Source organism: Babylonia areolata, chromosome 1, assembly GCF_041734735.1.
Source record: "Babylonia areolata isolate BAREFJ2019XMU chromosome 1, ASM4173473v1, whole genome shotgun sequence".
Taxonomy (NCBI): domain Eukaryota; kingdom Metazoa; phylum Mollusca; class Gastropoda; order Neogastropoda; family Buccinidae; genus Babylonia; species Babylonia areolata.
In genome coordinates this window covers 36409104-36435001 of record NC_134876.1, presented here as the reverse complement: position 1 = coordinate 36435001, position 25898 = coordinate 36409104, and the positions used below count along the sequence as shown (strand labels likewise).

The 25898-nt window shown below is 44.4% G+C and overlaps 1 protein-coding gene across 4 annotated transcripts in view; it reads left to right on the top strand.

Annotated features, from left to right (window-relative positions):
- Positions 1-25898, top strand: part of LOC143282403 (ubiquitin-conjugating enzyme E2-17 kDa-like) — a 68472-nt gene that overhangs the window by 4070 nt on the left and 38504 nt on the right. The window contains exon 1 of one of the 4 annotated variants that reach the window (XM_076588043.1): positions 7761-7808. The exons of the other annotated variants lie outside the window; for them this stretch is intronic. Within the exon in view, the coding sequence (XP_076444158.1) occupies positions 7785-7808 (24 nt within the window). The 5' untranslated portion in view covers positions 7761-7784. Of the gene's footprint in view, positions 1-7760; positions 7809-25898 lie in introns of those variants that run through there. 4 annotated transcript variants of the gene reach the window in all.

Genomic DNA, 25898 nt, shown 5'->3' with positions numbered 1-25898 from the left:
TATGTTATACTTCATGCCTGCATTGCAAAAGACATGAAATATACCGTGCATTATGCATCCACTGATTTCTCCTTTAAAAAAACAACCAAAAATGTGCATTTAGCTCCAGGAACTTAGGATGCTAAAATTGGACATTATCATGGAGAACTTATATCTTAATGAATAAATAGAAAAGCAACAGAATACTCAGGTCTGTTAAAGTCACATCAAACTAATGCTATCAGTAGACTTGAACTCAAAAGTTTGCATCCACACTATTCATCAATTTCATGTTCAGTAACCCAAACTCTGTAAGGAATTAAGGGTAGGACCAATAAATATGACACTTTTGACAGAGTCTGAGATTGGGTCATCTAAACACTAAGAGCTGAAACATTTTAAGAGAGAAGAAAACTATTGGATGAGATGAGAGGAAAAGAAAGGGAAATGACAATGTACTCTCATCAACCTGATAGAACACAGGGAAGTCTGTCAGAGAACAATCACTTGGTCAGCAACAGACAAAATATTGTGGTTTACCTCTTATCCTCCAATATTTACTCTATCCCAAAGCAACTTTTTATTTTGATGAATTTGAAGGATTACATTTTTCGTATTATATATTTATATTTCTGTTTCCAGTACTCTTTCTGTGAATCCATTTCTTCTTCTAGCTGTACAGTAAAGAATCAAAGATACTTCCTTAGTAGATCTATTACTTATCAGTGTAGATAAGTTGAACTTGAATTTTAACTTTTAATGCATGTATAAGTATAGATGTTTTGTTGAATTTTATTAGCAAGCTGAAAAACCACGTCAATTTTTCAGTGAGAACCACTCTGGGAAATTAAACCTTCTGAGAAAATCTGGCCACAATTCACTGTAGTGTGCTATAAAATGGGAGTGGCTGCTTTTGTTCACCACTCCTGAAAATTGAACAAGGTGACATCACTTTGATTTTAGAAAATTTCACTTGGAAATCATAGATTATCATAGAGTAGTGGCAGTTTAGGAATAGCAGCTTTTATTCACGCCCTGAAAATAAATTTTACAAGTCTGATTTCTAAATTTTAAATCCCAGAACAAACTTTTCAGGATTGACACAGTAGAGGAGTGTCAGTTCTTGTTCACCATTTGTTAAAAATTAGATTTGACATAGAGACCAGACTTAGAAATTTGTAAAGTGTGTGTGTGTGTGTCTGTGTGTGTGTGTGTGTGTGTGTGTGTGTGCGATTTGAAAATAAACTAAAACAAATCTATGTGATTGTGACTTACACTCAAACTCAAAGAGAATTTACAGTACTTCTAAATCATATGATTTGTATATTGTTGTAAAGATTATAAACATTGCCAGTATATTTTCTGTAAATACAATGAGCAATCTGCTGCATGTTCAGTGTAAAAGATCCTGCCAGTAAAAGAGGCATAGAACATAAGTAGAACAACCCTTAAGAGGATCTGGTAAACAGTTACTTATACTGTTATAGTTGATGCTACGCACTTTTGTAGGTCAAATGCTCTAGGTTTATCAGAGAGAATAGGACATTTGACCTTCATTCAAAATGACACTGAACAGACTGCATTATCTCTGCTCTCTCTCTCTCTCTCTCACTTTCACTTGCGCTCTCTCTGTCTCTCTCTCTGTGCCTGTCGCGCGCGTGCGTGCGCACACACACACACACACACACATATAAGTCTATATTTATGTATCTCAATAAATTTAATTGCAATAAATGAATAATCCAGTCAAAACAGATCCACAGTCAAAATGCTGCCCATACACTCATGTGGTAGGGACTCACTGCACTAAATATTAGATGTGAGAACACGAACAGTGTGGCAAACTTATACATACACATAAGCAGCCACACATGCACACGCACATGTGCGCACCCACACAGAGAGAGGGTAGCACACACACACACGTGTTCAAGTAGGCATTGCAATACAGAAGACTATAGAAAGGACACACTCAAACATGCACACAAACTAAAACATGTAAACATACAGCATACATGGACACACACACACACACACACACACACACATAGAGAGAGAGAGAGAGATTGATAAATCCAAGTCTAGATGCCTTTGTTTTAGATAATGACATGGAAGAAGCATCAAAATGTAGTCTTGGCTTAAATTTTACCTTTAGAATGGATTTGTGCTTGGGTTGAGGTGGCTCAGTCATGAGCGGGTAGCAACCCCAAAGAGTACTAGACAGTTTGAAACAGCTGTCACTTGCTGTGCATACTAATGTCCCTTTTGTGTCATGTACTAGACCATGTCAGACTGATGTAAACTAGGCCTATTGGTTTGCTTTGATTGGCCAAAATTCACAGCTAACTCGGGAACAAGACATCCTGTTCTTAGTCCACCAGTTTCAGTTTCAGTAGCTCAAGGAGGCGTCACTGCGTTCGGGCAAATCCATATACACTACACCACATCTGCCAAGCAGATGCCTGACCCAGCAGTGTAACCCAGCGCACTTAGTCAGGCCTTGAGAAAAAAAAAAGAAAGAGAAAAAAAAGTGAATAAATAATAGATAAATACATAGTTTCAGTTTCAGTAGCTCAAGGAGGCGTCACTGCGTTCGGACAAATCCATATACGCTACACCACATCTGCCAAGCAGATGCCTGACCAGCAGCGTAACCCAACGCGCTTAGTCAGGCCTTGAGGGGAAAAAAAAAAAAGAAAAAAAAAAGGTGAATCAATGATAGATAAGCTTACACAAATAAATAAATAATAAATAATAACTATAATGTAAAAAAAAACAAAAAACAAAAAAAAACAAATAGATGTAAAACATTAAGACACACATTCACATATACACCCACACATGCATAACAGATATGCACCGAACACGCAGTTTCACAGATATGAAAGCACAGTCAAATACATATAAACGTACATGAGCTCCAACACACACACACACACACACACACACACACACACACCACACACATTACCCTGCACCTCCTCTACCCCCCTCCTCCACACACTCATTTCTAGTCTACGTATCACAGCTTCCACGGCACACACACATACACACACACACACACACACACACACACACACACACACACACACACAGATGAACACTTACTTGTACAAGCGCACACACATATGCCCATATCTCCACACACATATGTACAAAGATATATATATATATATATACGTTCCAATATCCTGTTGCTCCCACAGTGTAGGCATGCATACACTCACATACCTCATCCTCTACCCCACCTCCCTCCGCACCACCACCTCCCCCTCACACACACACACACACACACGCACGTGCACAGAACTCTACTGACACTTGTGTACACTTACACTCTCGCGCATGCACAAACGCACTCAAAAATACAGACCCACACATGCACACAAACACACACATACACACACGCACAGAGGCTGCCACTGATTGGCCGCAAGAGGGATGGGAAAAGATCTCTGATGCCAAGAACGTGGTGTCTAGTGTGTTGCTCAGTCTATTGTATTTGGAAAAGCCCACAGAGACTCTGTCCCGTTTTGAAGAAATTTGCGCAATGTTGGTTTGGAAATGATGCCCATATTTGTTTGATTAGCAAAGCATCGTGCTCTACCTTTCATGTTAGACTTACGGCCACTCCCTCTCTCTGCTTTTATTTCTTTGAGGCGATCGATGGTGTGATGGCCTTGTACCTGTTCTTTTTGATATTCTTTGACTTTTCTGAGGATTTCCGATTTTCCTAGATGTAGGCCACTCGTTGGTGTTGCGTTACCAGCAAGTCTGTCAGCTCGCTCATTTCCCTTAACACCTGCATGTCCCGGGCAGTATGACCATGTGAGTTTTTTAATCTGAAAGTTGCGCATTGCCTTATGCCACTCTGGGCTTCCCATTCCGTTTTCAATTTTCATTGAGTCGGTTAGAATCATGGCATGTTGGTTTCCGGGCGTATGGATGGACGATAGCCACTGGAGGGCATGTGTCACAGCTTCAACTTCCATCGTTAGGCTGGAGGTTGTGACTTTGTAGGCAGCATTCTCTTCCCTAACTGTTTTTCCATTTTGTTTCGCAGTGAATCCCCAACCGGATTGGCCTTTGGTGACTGAGCCATCTGTGTATATGATGATGTCCTCTTCTTTACTGTTTTCTTCTATGAGTAGTTTCACTTCCGCATCAGTTTTGCCCTCTGGCCATTCCCGACAATGTCTTCCTAGAGTGGGTGAAGTGGCTGTGTTGAATAGATGGTTGAGGTTTTCGGGGTTTTTCTCCCATTCATTTTTTTCTTTCAGGTCTTGTAGTCGGCATACTAGCTGGATTGTGTCTTCTGCTTGCTCCATCCATGATCTTCCTCGTCCTAGGTGGCTGCCTTTTGGTTCTTTGACTGCGTCATGCAGTGGGTTTTGAGGGTTTTCTAATGCTTTGAAGTAGGTCTTGACCTGTATAACTTGTTTCTGGCCTGCACTGAAGGAAGGTCAAGCAGGTATCGCATGGTTTCTGTGGGCGTGTCTTTTGTTGTTCCAAGGATCAGCCTCATAGCTTCATTTTGGACTCTTTCTAATTTTAGGAGGTTGCTTTGAGACGGTGTTGTTAGCCCAAGTCCGTAGTCGATCACACTGAGGACGAGTGATTGGTATAGCAGGAAGAGGTGGCGTTGTTCAATACCTTTGGTTGCCATTGCTTTTAAGACTGAAAGGCCCTTTTTGCATTTGAGAACAGTATTTTCCGTATGTTTTCTGAAGGTCAGCATCCTGTCGAAGTGTATTCCTAGGTAGCGTAGGCATTCAGTTTTCTCGATCTGAATCCCATCGAGTGACACAGAAGGTGGTGATTTGCTCGCGGTGCTGTTGTTGAGGGTGCACAGCAACGTTTGGGCTTTCGCTGGATTGATGGAAGATCCTGTGTCTTTGCACCATTGAGCAATATTGTTTAGTTGTTTCTGGACGGCTTTAGTTCTTTCCTGAGCATCTTTCGAAGTTTTGAAGACCAGGCCATCATCCACAAGAGTAAGCACCCGAGCTATTCCATTGTTGTTTAAGTCTGCAAGGCCCTTCGTGTAGACATTGTAGAGGACAGGAGAAAGCGGAGACCCTTGTGGCAGTCCCATGGATAGTTTAGAAGGTGCAGACATCCAATCTCCGAGGCGTAGGACGACGGTTCTTTCCTGAAGCGCTGCTGCTATCCATCTTGTCAGTGTCAAACTTACTCCATACCTTAGTAGCAGCTCCATGAGGTGCGCAAACTGGACCTTATTGTAGGCATCTTCAAGATCGATTGCTACTGCTAGTGTTTCTTCTTTTCTTTGAAATCCTTCATACACCTCATATGCAAAAGCAGCTGCGTTTTCCCATGTGGACTTGCCTGTTCTGTAACCACCTTGATTTGAAGGGAGAATGTGCCTGTGTTCAAGATCCCTTGCAAGTTTCCTGGCTATCATGCGTTCCATGAGCTTTCCGGCAATGTTTTGCATGGTTAGGATCCGGTAGCCACTTACCTGATGATGGTCCTTTCCTGGTTTTGGTATGGGTTTTAAGAAGCTGTGTGTCCAGTCCTCCGGGACATGTCCATTGTGGAAACTGTTTTGATATAGATTGAAAAGGTTGCTTCTGTCTTCTTCCAATAGTTCCTTGATGTCCGAGTAGCGAACTTTGTCTGGGCCAGGAGCTGATTCTTTCTTGCATTTAGCTATTGCTTCGTTTAGATCATCTATTGTCAAGTCATCATCAGGTCCAGTCTGCATAAGGGTTTGGTTTAACTCCTCAACATATTTCTTTTTCTCATCTAAGTTTCTTTGATCGCTCTGTTGTATGAAACGTTTGAGCAGGGCGGATCCTTTTTCTTCGTTTGTCTTAAGCTTGGTTCCGTCAGTGTCTACCATGTCTGGGGTGGTTGTTGTGCACGTTTTCCCTTCCATGCGACGATAAAATTGCCAGAACTCTGTCAATGTTGAGTCATAACTGAGTGCCTCGCAAAACTGTTTCCACTTGTCATTTTTGGCCTCTTGAGCAATGATTTCAAACTGTTTAGTTTTTTCTTTCATTTTTGTAGATAAATACATAAAAAAGGACTACTACCACTACTAATAATATGTATAAGGCGCAAAAACTTGATGAAGTCAGCAATAAGCATACATAAGTAAGTAAATAAATAAATAAATAATAATTATGATATAAAAAAAAGTAGTAATAATAATAATAATAAATAAATAAATAAGACAACAATGATGATAAATAAGCAAATAAATGTAAAACATGAAGACACATATTCACACATACACCCACACATGCATAACAGATATGCACCAAACATGCAGTTTCACAGATATGAAAGCACAGTCAAATACACATAAATGTACATGAGCCCCAATACACACACACACACACACACCACAAACACATTACCCTGCACCTCCTCTACCGGTACCCCTCCTCCACACACTCATTTCCCCCACCCCCAACCCCACACACATATATACAAAGATATATATATATACACACCCGCACGTTCCAATATCCTGTTGCTCCCACAGTGTAGGCATGCATACACCGACATACCTCATCCTCTACCCCCCCAGACCCACCCCCACCCCCACCCCCCCGGCCCCTCACACACATACGCATGTGCACAGAACTCACCTGACACTTGTGTACACTTACACCCTCGCGCATGCACAAACGCACTCAAACACACAGGCCCACACATACACACACACACACACACATACACACACACACACACACACAGAGGCTGCCACTGATTGGCCGCAAGAGGGATGGGAAAAGATCTCTGATGCCAAGAACATGGCGTCTAGTGTGTTGCTCAGTCTATTGTATTTGGAAAAGCCCACAGAGACTCTGTTCCGTTTTGAAGAAATTTGCGCAATGTTGGTTTGGAAATGATGCCCATATTTGTTTGATTTGCAAAGCATTGTGCTCTACCTTTCATGTTAGACTTACAGCCGCTCTCTCTCTCTCTCTCTGCTTTTATTTCTTTGAGGCAATCAATGGTGTGATGGCCTTGTACCTGTTCTTTTTGATATTCTTTGACTTTTCTGAGGATTTCCGATTTTCCTAGATGTAGGCCGCGTGTTGGTGCTGCATTACCAGCAAGTCTGTCAGCTCACTCATTTCCCTTAACACCTGCATGTCCCGGGCAGTATGACCATGTGAGTTTTTTAATCTGAAAGTTGCGCATTGCCTTATGCCACTCTGGGCTTCCCATTCCGTTTTCAGTTTTCTGTATGAGGTTCATTGAGTTGGTTAGAATCATGGCATGTTGGTTTCTGGGCGTATGGATGGACGATAGCCACTTCTGAGATAAGTAGATAACCTAGTTGATCTGTCTTTGCCAACCTTTTCTTGATTGATTGATTGATATGGATACTTATATAGCACCTATCCTTGGTCAGAGACCAAGCTCTAACTTGCACTTTACAAACATGGGGTCATTTACACAACAGGTTGCCTGTCTGGGTAGAGCTGATGGCTGCCATTGGGCGCTCATCAGTCGTTTCCTGTGTCATTTAGTCAGATTTCAGGCATGCACACATACAGTGATACACACTCACACAGATATGTGACATTTTACATGTATGACCGTTTTGTTTATTTTGCCTGCCATGTAGGTAGCCGTACTCTGCTTTCAGGGGTGTGCATGCTGGGTATTTTTTTGTTTCCATAACCCACCGTTTGGTGTCATTTTCTGTACCATGTCAAACTGATGCAAACCAGGCCTATCTGTTTGCTCTTCTCGGCCAGAATTTATCGTGGCAACTCAGTGATATGACATCTCGCCATTCGATCGCCGTCTGCTAGCCAATGAAATGCCATTTCCGGCAGGAGGTAAACAATCATTCTCAGTGGCCGCCATTTTTCAGATAAGTGACATTATCAATTTGCTCTGTCTTTGCCAACCTTTTATGCATTAGAAATGTTATTTTCACTTTCATGCATGTTTGTTGTTTGTTCGCCGAACCCATGAGGTTGGGATAGTGCTCTCACAGGAGACTATCTCAGGTCCAGGGATGCACAGGTTCTCCTGTTTGCGATCAGGCCAGTGTGTCTTTGTTGACACATTGAGATGGAACAGCTCAAACTCCAAACACAGTCAGGAAGGAGACTGGGGGGGACTGGAGTTCGGGCCACACCCCAAGTTATCCCAGGTGGAGGATGGTTTTGTTGAGGGATGTTCCTGTACTGTGCCTGTGGAGATGGCCTTGAAAAAAAAACCCCAAAAAACAAAAAACATATGTATATATATATACACACACATATATATATATATATATACATACATATATTTTCATACATATATATATATTTCTCTCTCTCTCTCTCTCTCTCTCTCTCACAGCCAATCTTATCCTCATGTTATATGGGCCAGACAAGATGTCACAATTGGGCGTGGTTCAGCCCTCTCTTCTCTGTTCATGGACAGGCTCTCATAGGTGGCACTGCTCTCTCTCTCCATCCCTCCCATGTCGAGTCCCCTCCCCCACCTCCCTCAGTGGGGGTAGACTCCTATGGCCTTCAGGAGGGCCACACTCTCATGCTCTCCCAAGGTCAAGTCACCCCAGTATCCCTACAGGAGGGGATGCAGGGCACGTGGCACCCACCTGCTTGTCAGGTGAAGCCGCTATCCGTGGGTCTCCCCTGCTGGGGGAGGCACGCACGTGTCAGGCGGTCCCAGGACACCCAGGTCAGGACAGGTTACTGGACTTCCCACCGACCTGGACAAGTTTTTTCTTTCTTTTTTTCCCCCTTCCTAAAAGTCCATGTTCCAGTGAGCCCTGGGGATGGGCTCACAGGATGGTTGGCACTCACGGATAGATTCCCCCATTCTACCCGTACGGGGGTGCGCCACCGGCTCACTCTGGGCTGCCGGGTGGGCCAGGGATGACTCCAGGTCCTGTCCTCCACGGATTCAGCCCAGTACCCCTTACCATACACATTTGGTGCTCTACTGTGGATGCCCACCACATCACCTGGAGTGGGCCGGACTGGCCCAGCTAGTGTCAGTCAGGGTAACCTATCTGGTCACCATTGCATCTCACTTGGGACATTGCACCTCTGGGTCAGCCTACCCAGGTGGGGAATGCTTGCACTTTCCCCTACCTCAGTCATAGGTAGTCGGGAGAACAGTAGGCCTTACTGCCTCCCAGCATGCATGTGTCCCAACCTCTTTTCATGAGTTGTTATGTGAGGACCTTGGCTCCCTCACTCTCAAGCGTGGCAGAAGACGTTCTCCCGACACCTTCTGGCTGGCACCCATGGGTTGATTCCCCAATGGGGGTTCGCCCTGTAGCCACATTGGGTGCAGCGGAGGGCTAGGCCCTCTCCCTACCCTGATTTCAGCCCAGCCCTGTGGAGGGACCGAGTATTTCTCGGTCATGACAACATCACGCTCACCATCACCTCTCTTTTGGGTCCTTGCACCTCCAGACCCTCATCTAATCAAGGAAGCCTAGAGTTTCTGCTGCCCCTTAGGAGATGACAGGGTGTTTTCATCCCTGTTAGTGTTATGTTCTGGGCTCAGTTGCAGGCCTGCCTCCCTGGTCTCAGTCCAGCACATTTTGCACCCAGTATTTTTTTTCCACCAGGACTCTATCGCATCCCATTGTGGAAGTACCGAGCACTTGTGGGTCGGGGCTACCTCTACAGCTGCCAGCACCTCCCTTGTGGGCGCCTGTACCACCATGGGAGGGAATACTCCAGGCGGGACCCTTGCTTGAGCATCAGGTGACAATGCACATGTGCGTCAGGTGGCTCCGGCTTATCCACGTCTCAGTTGGCCCATGGTCCCAACACCCAATTTGGATGGGACCTAACTCCTACGGGGCCACCACCTCCCCCACTGGAGGTCCCTGTGCCAGGGACCCTTGAGGAGGGTTTCATGGGGTTAGTCGCCCTTCAAGGGTGATTTCTTCTTTTCAAACCTGATGCAGATGCACCTAAGGTGCATGCTTGGCTGCTACAAGGTCTGGGTAGAACCCCTCATCCTCTATACAATACACAATACAATACACAAACTTTATTGTCTATACTTTGGTACAGAGATTTTCTTTTTGGCAGCAGCACATGTCCAACATAAGAAGAAAACAACAAACAAATAAAATGACAAACAAATAAAATGAATAAAATGAATAGAAAATAAAAAGATAAATTAAAAATTAAATGGCACCAAATGGAAATAGCTATATACAAATATACAGATTACTGAAGTTTACGTGCCTCTCCATTTCAGACAGCCAATCCGCATTGCACATCTACCCACACACACACACACACACACACACACACACACACCCCATGCACACACACCATGTGCACACACACGTACACATACATACATATATATATATACACACACACATACATACACATACATACACACACATGCATACATATATATACATACACAAATACATACATACTTACATACATACATATATATATATATATATATATATATATATATATATACACATATATATACACATATATATGTATACACATATATACATTCACACACATATAAACATATATACACACACATATATATACATACATACACACATACACACACACATACATATATACATATACATACACACACACACACACACACACACACACATATATATATATATATACATATACATACACACATACATATTATATATATATACACATATACACATATACATATATATATATATATATATATATATATATACATATACATACATATATACACACACACATATACATACACATAAATATATAATTTTTAAACATTTACACATATGTACACACACATATACCTACACACGTACATACGTACATATACACACACATATATATATATACACATATACACGTACATACACATATCCCATACACATGCATATACACATATACACATGTAACACACACACAATCCACAGGCTAAAAAAAAACAAAAAAACTGCACTTCCATAGATCACTAAAATTTTAGTGGCAACACAGTAAAACAATTTTTACTCATTCATACTAAATCAAAAAACCCCTAGCACCACATTCTTCCCCCACTCCACCCCATCCCCACATCCTGAGGTCCATAATTCACATAAAACCAAACACACACACACACACACACACACACACACACACACACACACACTCATACACCAGTCATACACCAGTCATAATTTCACCACAATTTTCAAGGTTGTAAACATATCATAATTACATGAATTAATAAAGAAGGTTAAAATAAATATTTTTTATAAGCAGTAAAAGCACATACACACCCAGCAAGAGACTTCCCACTTACGTCTCTCCGGTCGCCGACCCAGAAGCATGGGCAGTGGATGCTCTCTCTCTGGACTGGAGCAGTCTGATTGCCTACGCATTTCCTCCCTTTCCAATCCTGTCCAAGGTGATACGGAAAGCCAGGTTGGAACGCCCACAGCTGATCCTCATTGCGCCGAAATGGCCAGCCCAGCCCTGGTTTCCGGTCCTTCAGTCCCTGACACATGTTCCACCCCTGGAACTGGAAACCAAACCTCATCTGCTGAGGCAGCCTCGTTCGGGCATTCCTCACTCCAATCCTCAAATGCGCCACCTGCACGCGTGGCTGCTGTGCGGTCGGAACTGTCAGCATCACCATTGAAGTCTTCCACCCCTCGGTCAGCCTCTGTGTCGGCCGCGCTGACCAAGGGGGGTGCCTCCTCCGACCTCCTCTCCATAGTCTCCAAAGCCAGGAGGGAGGGAACAGAGACTTTGTATGACTTTCGCTGGAAGAAATGGCTGCGTTGGTGTGCAGCTCAGAACATTCCCCCTACTAACCCTACGAGCATGCAGCTGGCCAACTTTCTGGCTCACTGCTCCTCGGTTCTCAACCTGTCTGCCAGTTCTGTGAGAGGGTACAGGTCTGCCATCTGTACCACTATCAAACAGCTAGGTGGCCCCGCTTTTGAAGCTGATTTCCTGCTCAGAGAGGTGGCTAGGGGCGCCTCTCTGAAGGAAGCTAGGAATCCCAGAAGAGTGCCCCTCTGGGACTTGTTCCTGGTGCTGGATTTCATTCGAAAACAGACCTTTGAGCCATTGGGGACTATTCCTTTTGACCTGCTCACTCTCAAGACCACTTTCCTGCTGTTGCTGGCCACTGGCCGTCGTAGAAGTGAGATTCATGGTCTTAGTGGTATGCCACAAGATCTAGCATTCCACAGAGATGGTTCCATCACTCTTCGTTTCCTTCCAGAGTTTCTGGCTAAGAACCAAGACCCTGAGGTCCCTTCCCCCTCTCTGAGAGTCAGACCTTTGTCTGATATTCTTGCCCAAGATGATGAAGATAGGCATCTCTGCCCCGTTCGGTGTCTCAAATACTATTGGGATAGATCTCACCATAGGCGTTCTTCTCAGAGGCGCCTTCTCATCTCCCTCAATGAGAATTACAAGAAAGACATCGCTGCAGGCACCATTTCCCGCTGGGTTTCCCAAGTCATTCGTACAGCCTACTCTCATGCACACAAGGATATCAGTTGTCTTAATCCCAGAACACACGAAGTGCAGGCCATTGCTACTTCGGCTGCTTTCCAGCACTCGGTGCCACTGCAGCATGTCTTGGAGCAGCCTTCTGGCGGTCTGAGAATCCCTTCATCAACTTCTACCTCCGGGATTTCCGTATGACCAGGGCTGACGGTTCCAAGGGGATTTCCTTTGTCGTGGCTAACACTGCCGTCTCAGTTACAAGGGCTCCCCATTTGAACCAGTAGGAGTTGCCCTCCTCCATTTGCTTTAAATTCTGCATGAGTTTGACATGGTACAGTATATGACACCAAAAGGAGGAGTTTGTATTATACTCCATGTTTGGTGTTACATATACTTACCATGTCAAACTCGAATGCCCGCCCGTCCGTCCCCGCGTCTCCGCCGTGGTTCTCATGGGGCTTTTTCGTTCATGGCCACGGAATGATTCAGTGCTTATAGCTGTTAGAGGCGTTTGATTGGCTAAGAGCGGGCCAGACTAAGAGGGGCGTCTTTTCACTGTTAGCCGCGCGAAATTTGGCCAAACAGAGCAAACCATAGGCCTAGTTTGCATCAGTTTGACATGGTAAGTATATGTAACACCAAACATGGAGTATAATACAAACTCCTCCTCTAACCGTTTTTGTTTTGTGCTGGTTATTTTTGTAGGCTTGCTTTTGTCGCCATCACATTTTCACATAAAACAACACAGAATATGAATGGCAGTGTCTTGTATTGATGCACTAATGTCTATGCCAAATATCTACAGGAAAGAGAAGATATTCAGCAGATTATGTGCAGCTAAAATCTTCTCTTTTTTTTTTTCTTTTTTTTTTAAGAGGGCGGGGGTGTGGGGGGAGAGGCGGTAGGGAGAAAACTGATGAATGAAACAATTCAAGTTTCATCTCATTATCAAAATAAAACAAGAAAAAAGAAAAAGAAAAAAAGAACTTGTGGTTCACTGGAGGAGCTGAGCATGGAACTGCGCAAAGCAAAGGCCTTTGCACAGGTGGACTTTGCACAACACACAGCCATACACAGTTTGTCCACCTCTTCTACTGGGGGTATGTCTACCTTCCTTTTGGCAGTGGACACAGTTTTTTTTTTCTGCAAATCATTCTGTTCACTGCATGCTCTGCTGGAATTGAAATGGCTCTTTCAGTGAAAAACATGGGCTGCTGAACTTGTCGCTTGATCACCACGTTTCCCTTCACCAAACCGTCAAAAAGGCCAAGACGAAAATACAGTGGTTTTGGCTGTGTGCTGTTCTTGAAAATGATGAAGGCATTCTGAAATGCTGCTCCCATGAAAAACCAGAAGAGATACCTCCACCATTTTCTACACTGCCATCCCAGACTGTAGTATACCCGCATCTGGTCGAACAAGTCGACGCCACCCATGTTGTGGCTGTCCGTTAGGATTGGCTGTGGGATGGCTTTCTCAATCCTGGGTCCTGCAGAACACACACACACACACACACACACACACACACACACACACACACACACACACACACACACACACAATCCTTTTGAGTATATGTGTATGCACACATGCATGTGTGTGTGTATGTGTGAATATGTTATTGCTAAACTGACATGAAATAAAGTGTGATCTGAAAAGAAATGAATGTTGTGGTCTGAAAAGAAATGAATGTTATATGCACTGCAAAAATAAAGTGCATAGACCTACCTCTTCCTGATTGGCACATGGCAGTTCCGATCTCGGGCTGAATTCCTGTAGACAGTACAGTGACAGTGCGCATGTGCTGCCACGCAGTTGCAACCAGATGCCCATTCTGTCGCATCCGCCTTCACCTGGTTTCATTCTCTGGCTTTTCCCGCTATCCGGCCGGTCTCCCCTGCTGGGGGAGGCCCGCACGTGTCAGGCGGTTCCGGGCAGTCAGCCCGCTCGTCTTCGGGCGGGACTGACACCCAAGTCAGACCTGACCTCCCTCCAACTTGGCCAGGTTTTTCCCTTCATGGAGGTCAAGGCGCCAGTGACCCTTGGGGTTCAGGTCACAGTATGGCTGGTGCCCACGGGTGGTTACCCCCATTCTACCCGTACTGGGGCGCACCTATGGTGCACGCTGGGTTGCCGGGAGTACCAAGGGCCAACCCCTTGTCCGCTCCCCACCGGACCCAACCCAGCACATCTCACAGGGTGACACACACAGCCCCGACAAGTGGGATCGACTTCTTGTCGGTCAGGTCGAGCTCCTCGACCAATATTGCCACTCTGTCCACAAATCGGGCCTCTGTCAACCCACAGGTGACCTCCACGGTCCCACTCAGCCCGGGGGAGCCTGCAGTTCCCACCTACCCAGCCCTCGGTCCTACAGTGAGATGAGTGGGTGTTTGTCCCCTCACAGCACTCGTGGGTCCCTCTTGCATCCAGGGACGCCCTCTCTGAAAAGGTGTGGCACCCACCATCCCAAGCATGGTTGGACCTACGGTCCACATGCTCCCCACCCGCTTCAGGTGTCAAGGACATAACAGCGGCGGCCATGGTCCCGGCTCGGGATCGTCCCAGCTCATCCCGCTGGGCTGACCACAGCTCACAGGATGCCTCAGTGGGTACATCCACTTGGGATGGCACCCAGCAGGGGATGGACTGTGAACAAGAGTGGGAGCCCCTGTCTTCGGATGAGGACGAACAAGCGGATGAGCACTCTTCGCCCACATCCCAGGGGGACAGATTGAGCCCGCGCCTCCCTGGGGACCAGCCTGAACCAAACTCGGACTTTGCCGAGTTCGAACTGACCCTCCCCAATAGGGTCATGTATGCCGAATCAGTCCCTCAGGCTACTTTGTTACCCTTGACCCTCCTTACGCCATGTGACTCTAACTCCAGAACCACAAGGCGACTCAAGAGTGCCAGAAATGGTGCAGGAATGGCTTAATAAGCCAGCCCGCACTGTCAGGGGTGCTGCTTCCATCCCTCCTCCAGGCAGGGAGTCCCTCTCTGCCCCGGGCGCTTTTGCCCCGGGAAAGTTCCTTAAAGATTCCTCCAAGGGAGGGGTGTGGTCCTGGTACACACAGGACCACCCTGCCTACAGGGAAGCAGAGCCCTCTGCACAGGACAGGATGTTGGTCTCACAGAGCACCACCTTCCCCACTTCAGCTACCCTATCCTTTAAAACATTAGCAGAGTGGGACAAATTGGCCCGCCGCTGCCTCCTCGAGGTTTCCACGGCTTATACCTTCTTCGATGCGTTCCTCCACAGGGCCAGTGAGCTGTGGGAACAGCGTCCGGTTAATCAGGACACGGGGCCTGCTTCCTCTGTCCCGCCTGGCCTCTTCACCGACCAGAGGTTAAATGCTTTTGGCAATAGGGTAGCATCTGGTCTCACGGCAGCTGCAGACACAGCTACCAACCTTCACTTCAATACTGTGCTAGCGTGGCGTGATGCCATTCTCCGCCTCTCTAACATTCCTGTGGAGGAGAGGGCTGCCCTGCGGTCCATCCCAGCACAGCAGCACTCCCTCTTCGGCCAGTATGCGCCCCATTTTGTCAGCCACAGGGCAGAGACAAACAGGGAGGTGGCCTCATATTTGGCCCACACCTCCCAGGGGCTCCAAGGTTCTGTGCCATTGAAGAGACCGGCCACCAGGGCCCCTCCATATACCACGCCGCCTAAGTCAAAGCGGCGTGTGCAGAATCAGCGGCAGAGGAATAAACCGCCTTATGACCGTCCAAGCCGACCGGCCATGCCCAAGGCCAGAAGGCAGCACCCCCAATGACTGGGCCCCGATTCAGCACTGCCAGTCGTTCAGCCCCTCCAAGTAGGAAACTTGTCCCGGCATGCACATCAGTGGCGTGCTCTGGGACTCAACGACGGGATTGTATCGGTGCTAGAGTCGGGGTACATGCTGCCTTGGGCGGAGGACCGCCCCCCTCTAAGATCCACTCCTCCTCCTTATGTGCCCAGCTCAACGGAGCAGGAGAGCGTCTTAGAGGAAGAGATATCGCACCTACTCCTCATAGGGGCGATATCTCAACTTTCGGACCAGGGCCCCGGTTTTTACGGCTGGTTGTTCGTGATTCCAAAGGTCTCGGGAGGGTGGAGACCAGTTTTGGACTTGTCCCCCTTCAACAAATTCCTCCACAAAATCAAATTCAAGATGGACACACAGGCACAGATTCGGGAGACCATCCAACAAGGCGATTGGGCTACCTCTATCGATCTGAAAGATGCTTATTTTCATATCCTCATCCATTCGGCATCCCGTCGGTACCTGAGGTTCGTGTGGAGGGACAAGGTGTTCCAGTTCCCGGCCCTCCCATTTGGTCTATCCCTTGCCCCTTTCCTGTTTACCAAGGTGGTGCGGGAATTGGTGTCCATCGTCCGCTCGGAATCCATTCGTCTGTGTGTACCTGGATGACTGGCCTATCCTGGCCCAGTCGCAGGCCCTGTGCCAGAGTCATACGGCCAGACTTCTAGACCTTTGCTCCCAACTGGGCTTCATCACAAACCAGGAGAAATGCGATCAGTCCCCAAGTCAGTCCTTCGACTTCTTAGGGATGAGATTCGACACGCGGTCCATTATAGTCTCTCCGACGCCAGATCACTGGGACCGTCTGGCAGGCCTCCTCAGCCACTTGCGCCATTCCTCCCAAGCAACAGCGCGGACACTTTCTTCCCTCCTGGGCATGATGGAGTCCATGGCACCTCCCATTCCCCTGGGCAGGGTTCTCAAGCGCCCTCTCCAGAGGGCACTGAGGTTATGCTGGTCCCAGAGCACTCAGCCATGGGATACCCAGATATGTCTGGGCGAGTGGTTCCTCGAGGTGACATCAGAGTGGTTAATCACCCCTCTTCGGACACAGGGGGTGCCCATAGCCCCACCTACTCTTCAGGTGGCACTCTTCACAGACGCCTCCTCCCTGGGCTGGGGAGCCCACATGGACTCACTCCATGCAGCAGGGACTTGGTCCCCGGAGGAGCGTCTATGCCACATCAATGTTCTGGAACTGGAGGCAGTTCGCAGGGCTCTCCTGCACTTCATGGGGGAGGCCACTGGCAAGACCATCCGCTTGTTCACGGACAAGACGACGGTCGCATGTTATGTGCACAAAGGGGGGGGGGGGGGGGGAGCGCACTCGGCAGACCTCTCCCTGCGGACCGAGGCTCTCCTCCGTTGGTGCCACAGCAAAGACATTGCATTTTCAGCGAGACACTTAGCAGGAAAAGCCAACATCTTGGCAGATGCTCTCAGCAGGTCCAAGAGTGTCATACGCACAGAGTGGACCCTGGACAAGGACACCCTTCAGGGGGTGTGGGAACGGTGGTTTTGGCCGATGGTGGACCCTTTTGCCACAAAGTTCAACAAGAGACTTCCCACTTAGGTCTCTCCAGTCGCTTTATTTTGTAAAAAAGGTATTCAAGCACACAATAGCATCATGACACAAGATGAAAGTGTGCCAAATTGTTGCAGTGAGTGGTAACAAAAAGTTGGGGGAAATATATGGGATAAAGTTCTTCTCTTTTTAAAAAAACAGAATTCAAGGTAACCTGAAATGGTTCCAGACTTGTCTAATTCATCAGATCATTAGAACCATTATAATTTTAAAGGAAATGGGTGTTGCACAAAATAGTGACTTTTGGTTTGAATTAAAGGAAATTGAATTCAACAATTTTTTTTTTTTTTTTTTAATGCATATTGAAGATATCTTTTTTGACTCACTTGTGTAAACAGAGTGATCTGTGTTGTAACCCGGTGTTCAGTTGTCTGTGTCTGTGTCCCTGGTAAACTTTAACATTGCCGTTTTCTCTGGAAATACTTTGCCAATACCAAATTTGGCTTAAACACAGTAGGAAAAAATCTTCACAGTCTTACCAGTAATAGGTTGTACGTCTCCCAAATTTAGCTTTATTTCTGAATCAATAATGGTTTGTTTCGTTGATACTCATTCCGGATTCAAAAACACTGTTACCCTTTTGCAGCTGCCTGAACAAAGGCAATGTCTGGTAAGAAGACACCATGTCCTCGTTTTTCTTGTGTGTAATTAAAAGCAAAGAAATACAAATTCTGGACAGATCACATACAGTGGTCAACACTAACTACATTATTTGTATTACTTCAGTATGTATTTGTATTACTCTTGTATTGTCACAAAAGATTTCTCTGTGTGAAATTCAGGCTGTTCTCCCCCAGGAGAGCATGTTGCTACATTGACAGCGCCACCCATTTTTTTGTATTTTTTTCTGTCTGCAATTTTATTTGTTTTCTTATCGAAGTGGATTTCTCTACAGAAATTTGCCAGGGACAACCCTTTTGTTGCTGTGGTTTCTTTAACGTGCGTTAAATGCATGCTGCACATGGGACCTCAGTTTATTTTCTTGTCTGAATGACTAGCGTCCTGACCACCACTCAAGATCTAGAGGAAGGGGAGAAAATACTGGCAGCTGCTGGTGTGATTTGAACCAGTACGCTCAGATTCTCTCGCTTCCTTGGCGGATGCGGTACCTGAAGGCCAACACTCCACTCGTGTTTTCAATTCTGCATACGGATATTCTAAAGTGGACACTGAATTAACTAGAATGAACATAAAAGAAAATCTGAATTAATGGTTCCACTGAGTTAAGGTCAGCCTTGTCTACTCTGGTCTGTGCAGATCTTGAAAAACATGGTGCAAAGCCTGACGCGATGGCAATGTCTCCTTTACCACCGAATTAAAAGAATTTCTGAAATATGATTGACGTGTTTACTGCATATGAATGTTTGAAAGTGGAAACTGAATTAACTAGAATAAACAAAAAAGAGAAATTGAATGGACAGTGTCATAGTTTCTCAGTGAGTGTAAAGAGAACACAGATCTCTGCAGATCTCTCTCTCTCTCTCTCTCTCTATCTATCTATCTATATATATCTATATATATATATATATTATATATATAAGGGACACATATTGCAGTGTGTTTGAGGTGATGGGAATGTCATCTTTACCTCGGTCTTGAAAGAAATTCTTGAATGCTGGAGATATGTACCAAAATAGCATGATTTAAACAGTGGTATCACTTCACTTACTGTTGTTGATTTATTCCGCTAAAAGAACATGTAAAAACAATAATTTGTTAATGTCATTGTTGAACCCACATTAACGCAATGTAAAAAACCACTCATTATCGCCCTGAACATCCATGGTTCAAATCTGCTTTGAAGTCTTTTTTTTTCCCCTGACATGAAGATTTATAATAATTATGATTATAATAATGAATAGAGACCACATTTCAGCAAACTAATTTTAATAAGGTTTTTTTTTGTTTGTTTGTTTTTTTCTTTAAGTGTGTATCACAATTGAGTCTTGAAGGCCTTGCCTTTCTTGTTTTTATATGCATTCACTCAGAATTGTTTTGGAACAAAGTTGAAGAACTGCTCAAGCCAGAATTCATCACATGCATCAACTTTATTTTGACACAGAATCTAATACTCTTTGGTGCTGATCAAAATGTAAAGACTGATTCAGTGGTTGATTTAATTATTCAGTTGAATTTAAAACAAAGTGGTCTCCATATGTATCTTTGATAAAACATGAAACACAGGTCTAAATCTTGTGGACTATTTTTTTCCCATTTCACAGTAAGCTACACATTTTATGCTACTTTGGTTTGTTCATTCAATTAGTTATTTGCCAGCTCACTTCTTGCATTTGTGTACACCTCTGGTGTACTGTTGTTGTACTGAACCTTAGTGTGAGGCATTTGTAAATTGGGTAAAATCTTTTCATGATTATGTACTTTTTCTTCAGCACATGAGCCTGTGTTTGTGTCCCATCTCTAATATTTACAGACATTCTGATTTTTTGTGTGTTTTGGGTTGTTGTTTGCTTTGTTTTTTTCTTTGTTGTTGTTATTTTTTGCTCTTCTGTTTTCCAAGATATATATATATATATATATATATATATATATATATATAATATACAGTTGAAGTCACTTGTAACGAATAGCTGGGGACATTAAAAATTAAAAATTGTTTCAATATATCCGGCTTTCATTACATCTGACATGCCTGTTATAACGAATTTCTATCCGGTTGCTTCATTATATGCAATTATCATCTCTCTCTCTCTCTCTCTCTCTCTCTCTCTCTCTCTCTCTCTTGGCTCACATGCGCTGGTCAGGCGTGTTTTGGTATGCTTCACAAGGAAGACCATTTTTACCTGCAAAAACTGTATTGATCATAGTGATTTTTTGCAAGCAAGTACATGAAGGTATGTTGACTGCATCAACGTGGACATAATTTCAGTTAGTAATGGATAAAGGTCATAATAATAATTTCATCATCAGTTATTTACATTGATTTGTGAAGGAAAACCAATATGGAAAACAACTCAAAATTCTCACGTGACTCGGCAGGAATATTTGAAACTGTTTGCACATGAAATACAATCTTTGTTTATGTGTGTGATGATCGTGCGCCAGTGAAGTGAAACGGTGATTTGTGTGTTCATGTCATCAACGAATGTGTGAAAAACAGATGCACAGGCTCCTGAAGTAGCTGTTCTTTCTGTTCATCTCAACATATGGTGATAATAGTGAAATAGGCACATGATCTGTTTTAACTGAGTGCTGAAACACTCACTTGAGGTGTTACTGTAATAAGGAGCAATGGCATCAGCTTCAAGTGATGGTGGAATGAACATACTTAAGGTGATGGACTGGAGATCCAGTCAGATCATGCAAATGATGACCTTACAATCTCGCAACCTGAGCATATAGTCAGTCACAATCTCCAGCAGTTAAACGCTACTGTGGTAAAAATAAATGACAACATCATCTCTTTAAAAAGGGCATCCGAGGTGGACAGAAATGAAATCAAAAGGTCTGTGGCAGATCTGAACGAGAACTGTGAAATAATCAACCAACAGCTGGACAAACTGGAACAACTGGTTGACCTTAACGAAGTGAACCTCAATTCAAATGTTGCAACTTAGGTTTTTAGGAGTTCCAGAAGGTACAAACTCTTTTCCAACAATCAGTGTCATTTTCAATATTCTAAACCAATGAAAGGAACTGGAGTCACAGAGACATCAACCGGGCGTTCTGTGTTGGGGAGTGGCGTGATTCTGCAGACAGTCCATGACCTATAGTAGTGCAGATGCACACGTGGTCCGACAAAATGGACATTCTACAAGATCAGGGAATGAGGGAAGTACTACGAGTGGACAACATCAGGATCGCCACAGAACTCACTACCAGGCAGCGAGGGATGGTGGATTTTCACAGCAAGCAGGGAAAGAGGGCATACTACTGGAAGGGGAAACTGCAAGTGGAAGAGAAGCAGCAAAGATTTGGCCACAGCTGATTTCCAGTACAGGGCTCTGAGCAGAGACGTTTTGACAACCAAGAAAGAAGTGGGCAACGCTATCAGGATGTTTGGACTGAAGCCAGTTCCTGTAAGACAGACAACTATCACGACAGGAACAGGAAGAGCTGGAAGCAGGAGACCATGGATGTGCGAGGGGATGGAAGAAGAACTGAAGAGTTCCGTGTTGTGCCAGAACTTAAGACTTACAGCTGGGCGGTCCAAGATGGGCGTCCTGAACTCGGTTCCTCTTATGGTGGCTACCACTCTTCAAGAAAGCCAACTCACTGGGAACAACGTTCTGCACCCAACACTTCAGGCTGGAACAGGCACAACAGGATGAGTTTTGTCCATAGTGTTCTACCAAGAGATGAACACAGAAGATTCATCATTAAAGCAGGGGAGCAAAAACAGCCACGACCAAGACAATCTTTATCCTCTGATGAAGAAACCATGAGACAAGGAGTGGTAGAACAAAGGAAGGGCACAGAGACAAAGGATGAGTCAGCACTAGTGGTACACTCAGGGAACAGAAGACTCATGTATGTGGCAAGTCCAGCGACCAGGTCAGTGTGGGGAAGGAAGCTGAGGAACAAGTTCACGGAGAACAACTCTCAGATTTCAACTCTTGAGTTGGAGGCAGGCTCGCTTTCTGCCGCTGATGATGAAGATCAGATCAAACCAGAAGGATCTGATCATAGACTCTTTCCAGCTGACACTGCTGAAGTACACCAGCAGACATTGCTACATCAGCAGGAAGACATCCCTCCTGGAGACAAAATACAGGAACCGGCAGTTCAGGTGGAGGTCAGCAAGGAGGCATCAGACAGACCTACAGCATCTGCAGGATCAGTGGACAGAGCTGCTATACCCACCAAGCAGTCTGATACGGCTGTGGCGAGCATCATCCAAAGTGAGGTTTGTGCTGGAGAACAGTCTCCACTGGACACTGTTGATGGACAGGCCGAGATGAAGGGGGAGTGTTTGGGGGGGTGGGGGGGGGGGATGCTGTCAGTGATGAGGTGTCAGAGAGGCGCTCACATTCCAAGGAAAGTCAAAAGGGAAGGAGCAGAGAACAGCTGGGATGACAACACATAAGGGGTCTACGACACAACGTTCCTGTAGCCATGCTGGCATCAAGGAGGCGTTCAAGAGGGCAATGGTTGGGAGCAGATGCCATAGCAGAGATAGGGACAGAGGGAGACAAATAGCATCTCCCAAATTCTCTGTGGGAACCATCAGATGTTAGAAAGTGCTTTCAAGAGGGTGTTTCAAGTAACATGAGTACTGAAAAATATGCTGAGACTGTTTTATTGGATATTGAGGGGTGTAAATGTTGTGATCAAGACATGTTTGCAAATCTTTCTTGAATTATAATGGGCTGGCAAACTATCTGATCACCATTTTGTTGGTTTTGTGGCGAACCATGACTTCATTACAATGACAGAAACCTTTATTCATGATGATTTTGATTTGACAGCCTTTAAAAATCATGATTACTTTATTTTCAAAGTGAAAAAGATTTCAAAACAGGGAAGGTATTCAGGTGGGGTTATAGTTCATGTTAAAGAAGACATATCCAGCTTCATTTCTTATACAGGAGCTGAACAAGATGATGTGGTTGTGTTGAAATTGCCAAAAGAAATGTTGTGGTGCAATATTGATGTTATGTTTATTTCAGCATATGTGCAGCCATATGATTCTGCCTTTTGGAAACACACAAAATATGGTTTTGGTATAGAGGTGATTGAGGAATGTATCATGTCCTTGCATAAAAACCATGGTGACTTTCTCATTTTGCTCACTGGAGATTTAATGCTAGAACTGCGAATAGAAATTATGAAGACATTGATGATGATTTTGAGCAAATGAGTGTGCACATTTCTGCTGATACATACACATATGCAAGGAAGTCTGAAAACTTAGAAACCAACTTGTTTGGAGATAAGTTAATTGAACTGTGTAAAACCACAGATTCTCTCATTGTAAATGGTCTGTTAAACTTGAACTGTGACTCCAGGTGTACTTATGTATCTCAGAATGGTTCAAGTGTTATTGACTATTTTTTTTTATGTCATGTAGCTTATACTCGCATTTTATAAATATAGAATTAACAATAAAAGAATTAGTAGACTCGGATCACTTACCTGTACAAATGATATTGCATACAAAGTTACGGACCACTGAAAGGCAACAGAATGATTTTAAGTGTCAACAAAATCTAATAATAATAATAATGGATACTTACAATTATAAAGCACGCTATCCAGAAATCTGCTCTAGGTGCTTTACAAAAACGCTTTGTTAACGTAAAATATTACATCTATGTTACATACACACACCAAAATGTGACCACACACACACACACACACACACACACACACACACACACACACACACATTTTAACATACATGTGTATCTAACAGCTACTCTAACACATACACACACATAGGCAGGCACAAACTTACATAAACACACGCACACACAATACACATTCATATACATGCATGTAGTTATGTACACATACATATGTATACACACATAGTCAAGCACAGCTAACACAAAGGAAGTGGACCTGCCACAATTGAACTTACTGCTGAGGGAAAAGGTGAGTTTTGAGACGAGATTTAAAAGATGCAAGGGAATCAGAATGATGGAGGTTATCAGGGAGCTTGTTCCACGTCTTTGGCAATTGAAAAGAAAACGATCTGTGCCCATAGATCTTCTGACGTGAGGTATCCTGAGAAGTCGAGTATCAGAGGAAGAACGGAGCTGGCGAGACGGGGTATAGATATGGAGGAGTTCAGAAAGATACTTGGGGCCAGATCCGTTGACTGCAGAGAAGGTCAGAGTGGATAGCTTATAGTCTATTCGATCAGAAACAGGCAACCAGTGGAGAGACTGAAGGAGAGGAGAAACATGGTCAAATTTAGAACCTCTGCAAATGAGTCTGGCAGCGTTATTCTGAATTCGTTGGAGTCTGTCTAACAGATATTTGGGAAGGCCGGCCAAAAGAGAGTTGCAGTAATCCAATCTTGAGAGAACCAGAGAGCATACAAGTGTCGTGGTTGCATCAGTTGAGAGGTAGTGGCGGATAGAGCTGATTCTACGCAGTTCCAAATAGGCAACTTTACAGATATTCGAAATGTGCTGTTGGAAGGAAAGAGACTGGTCTAGGATTACACCAAGACTGCAAACAGAAGGACTGGTCTAGGATTACACCAAGACTGCGAACAGAAGGAGAAAGTGAAACAGGTGTGCTGTTGATCAGAACAGAGTCAGGAAAGGAAGGATGTTAACGAAACTTCTTTTGACAGGTTATCATAAATTCAGTCTTATTATCATTTAGTTGCAGTTTGTTGAGAGTCATCCAGTCCTTTAGGCCAGCAATGCACTCCTGTGTTCGAGTCACCAGTGCATCAAATTCCGCTATCTAACTGAAAAATCAGTTTGGGATAAAGAAAAAGAATCTGCATATAAAGACCAACTTTTTGATGAAGAAGGTCTGGCAGCACTGAAGGAAGCAACAGAACAAATCGATAAAGATGTTAACACAGCATTAACATTGTTTACTCAGTTTTTAACTAGGGCTGGTAAGTGTATGAAGAAAAGAGTGTTCCCAGAGAGGTGGGCCACGGTGTCTGAATGGTTTGATGAAGAGTGAAGGCAGGCTAAGAAAGAATGTCGAAGATTATTGTGTGATTATCAGAGACATAAAAGGGTAGAACACGGTTCGTGTCAGAACAAAAGATCATTTAAGTTCGAGGTAGTGGTAATAAAGTTTGTGAACAGTGCACTTGTCAAGAGAGACGATTGCAGTTTGTAGAAAGTAGGAAAATGTATAAGAAACTACTAAAAAGAAAAAAGCAAGAATTCCAGCGCCAAACAGCAGAAAAGTTAAGTCAAAATATTAATACATCAGCTTTATTGTGGGATGATGTGAAAAAGCTAGGATTAAAAAGTAAATCAGTGACTAGCAAGAACATAACAACGCAGAAATGGTTTGAGCATTTCCTAACGCTCTTTAGTAATAATGAAAGGTGTTCAGATAGTGAAACAAAGCCAGATAGTAGTGTCGACGAAGATGAAGATCATATTTTAAACCAAGTAATTA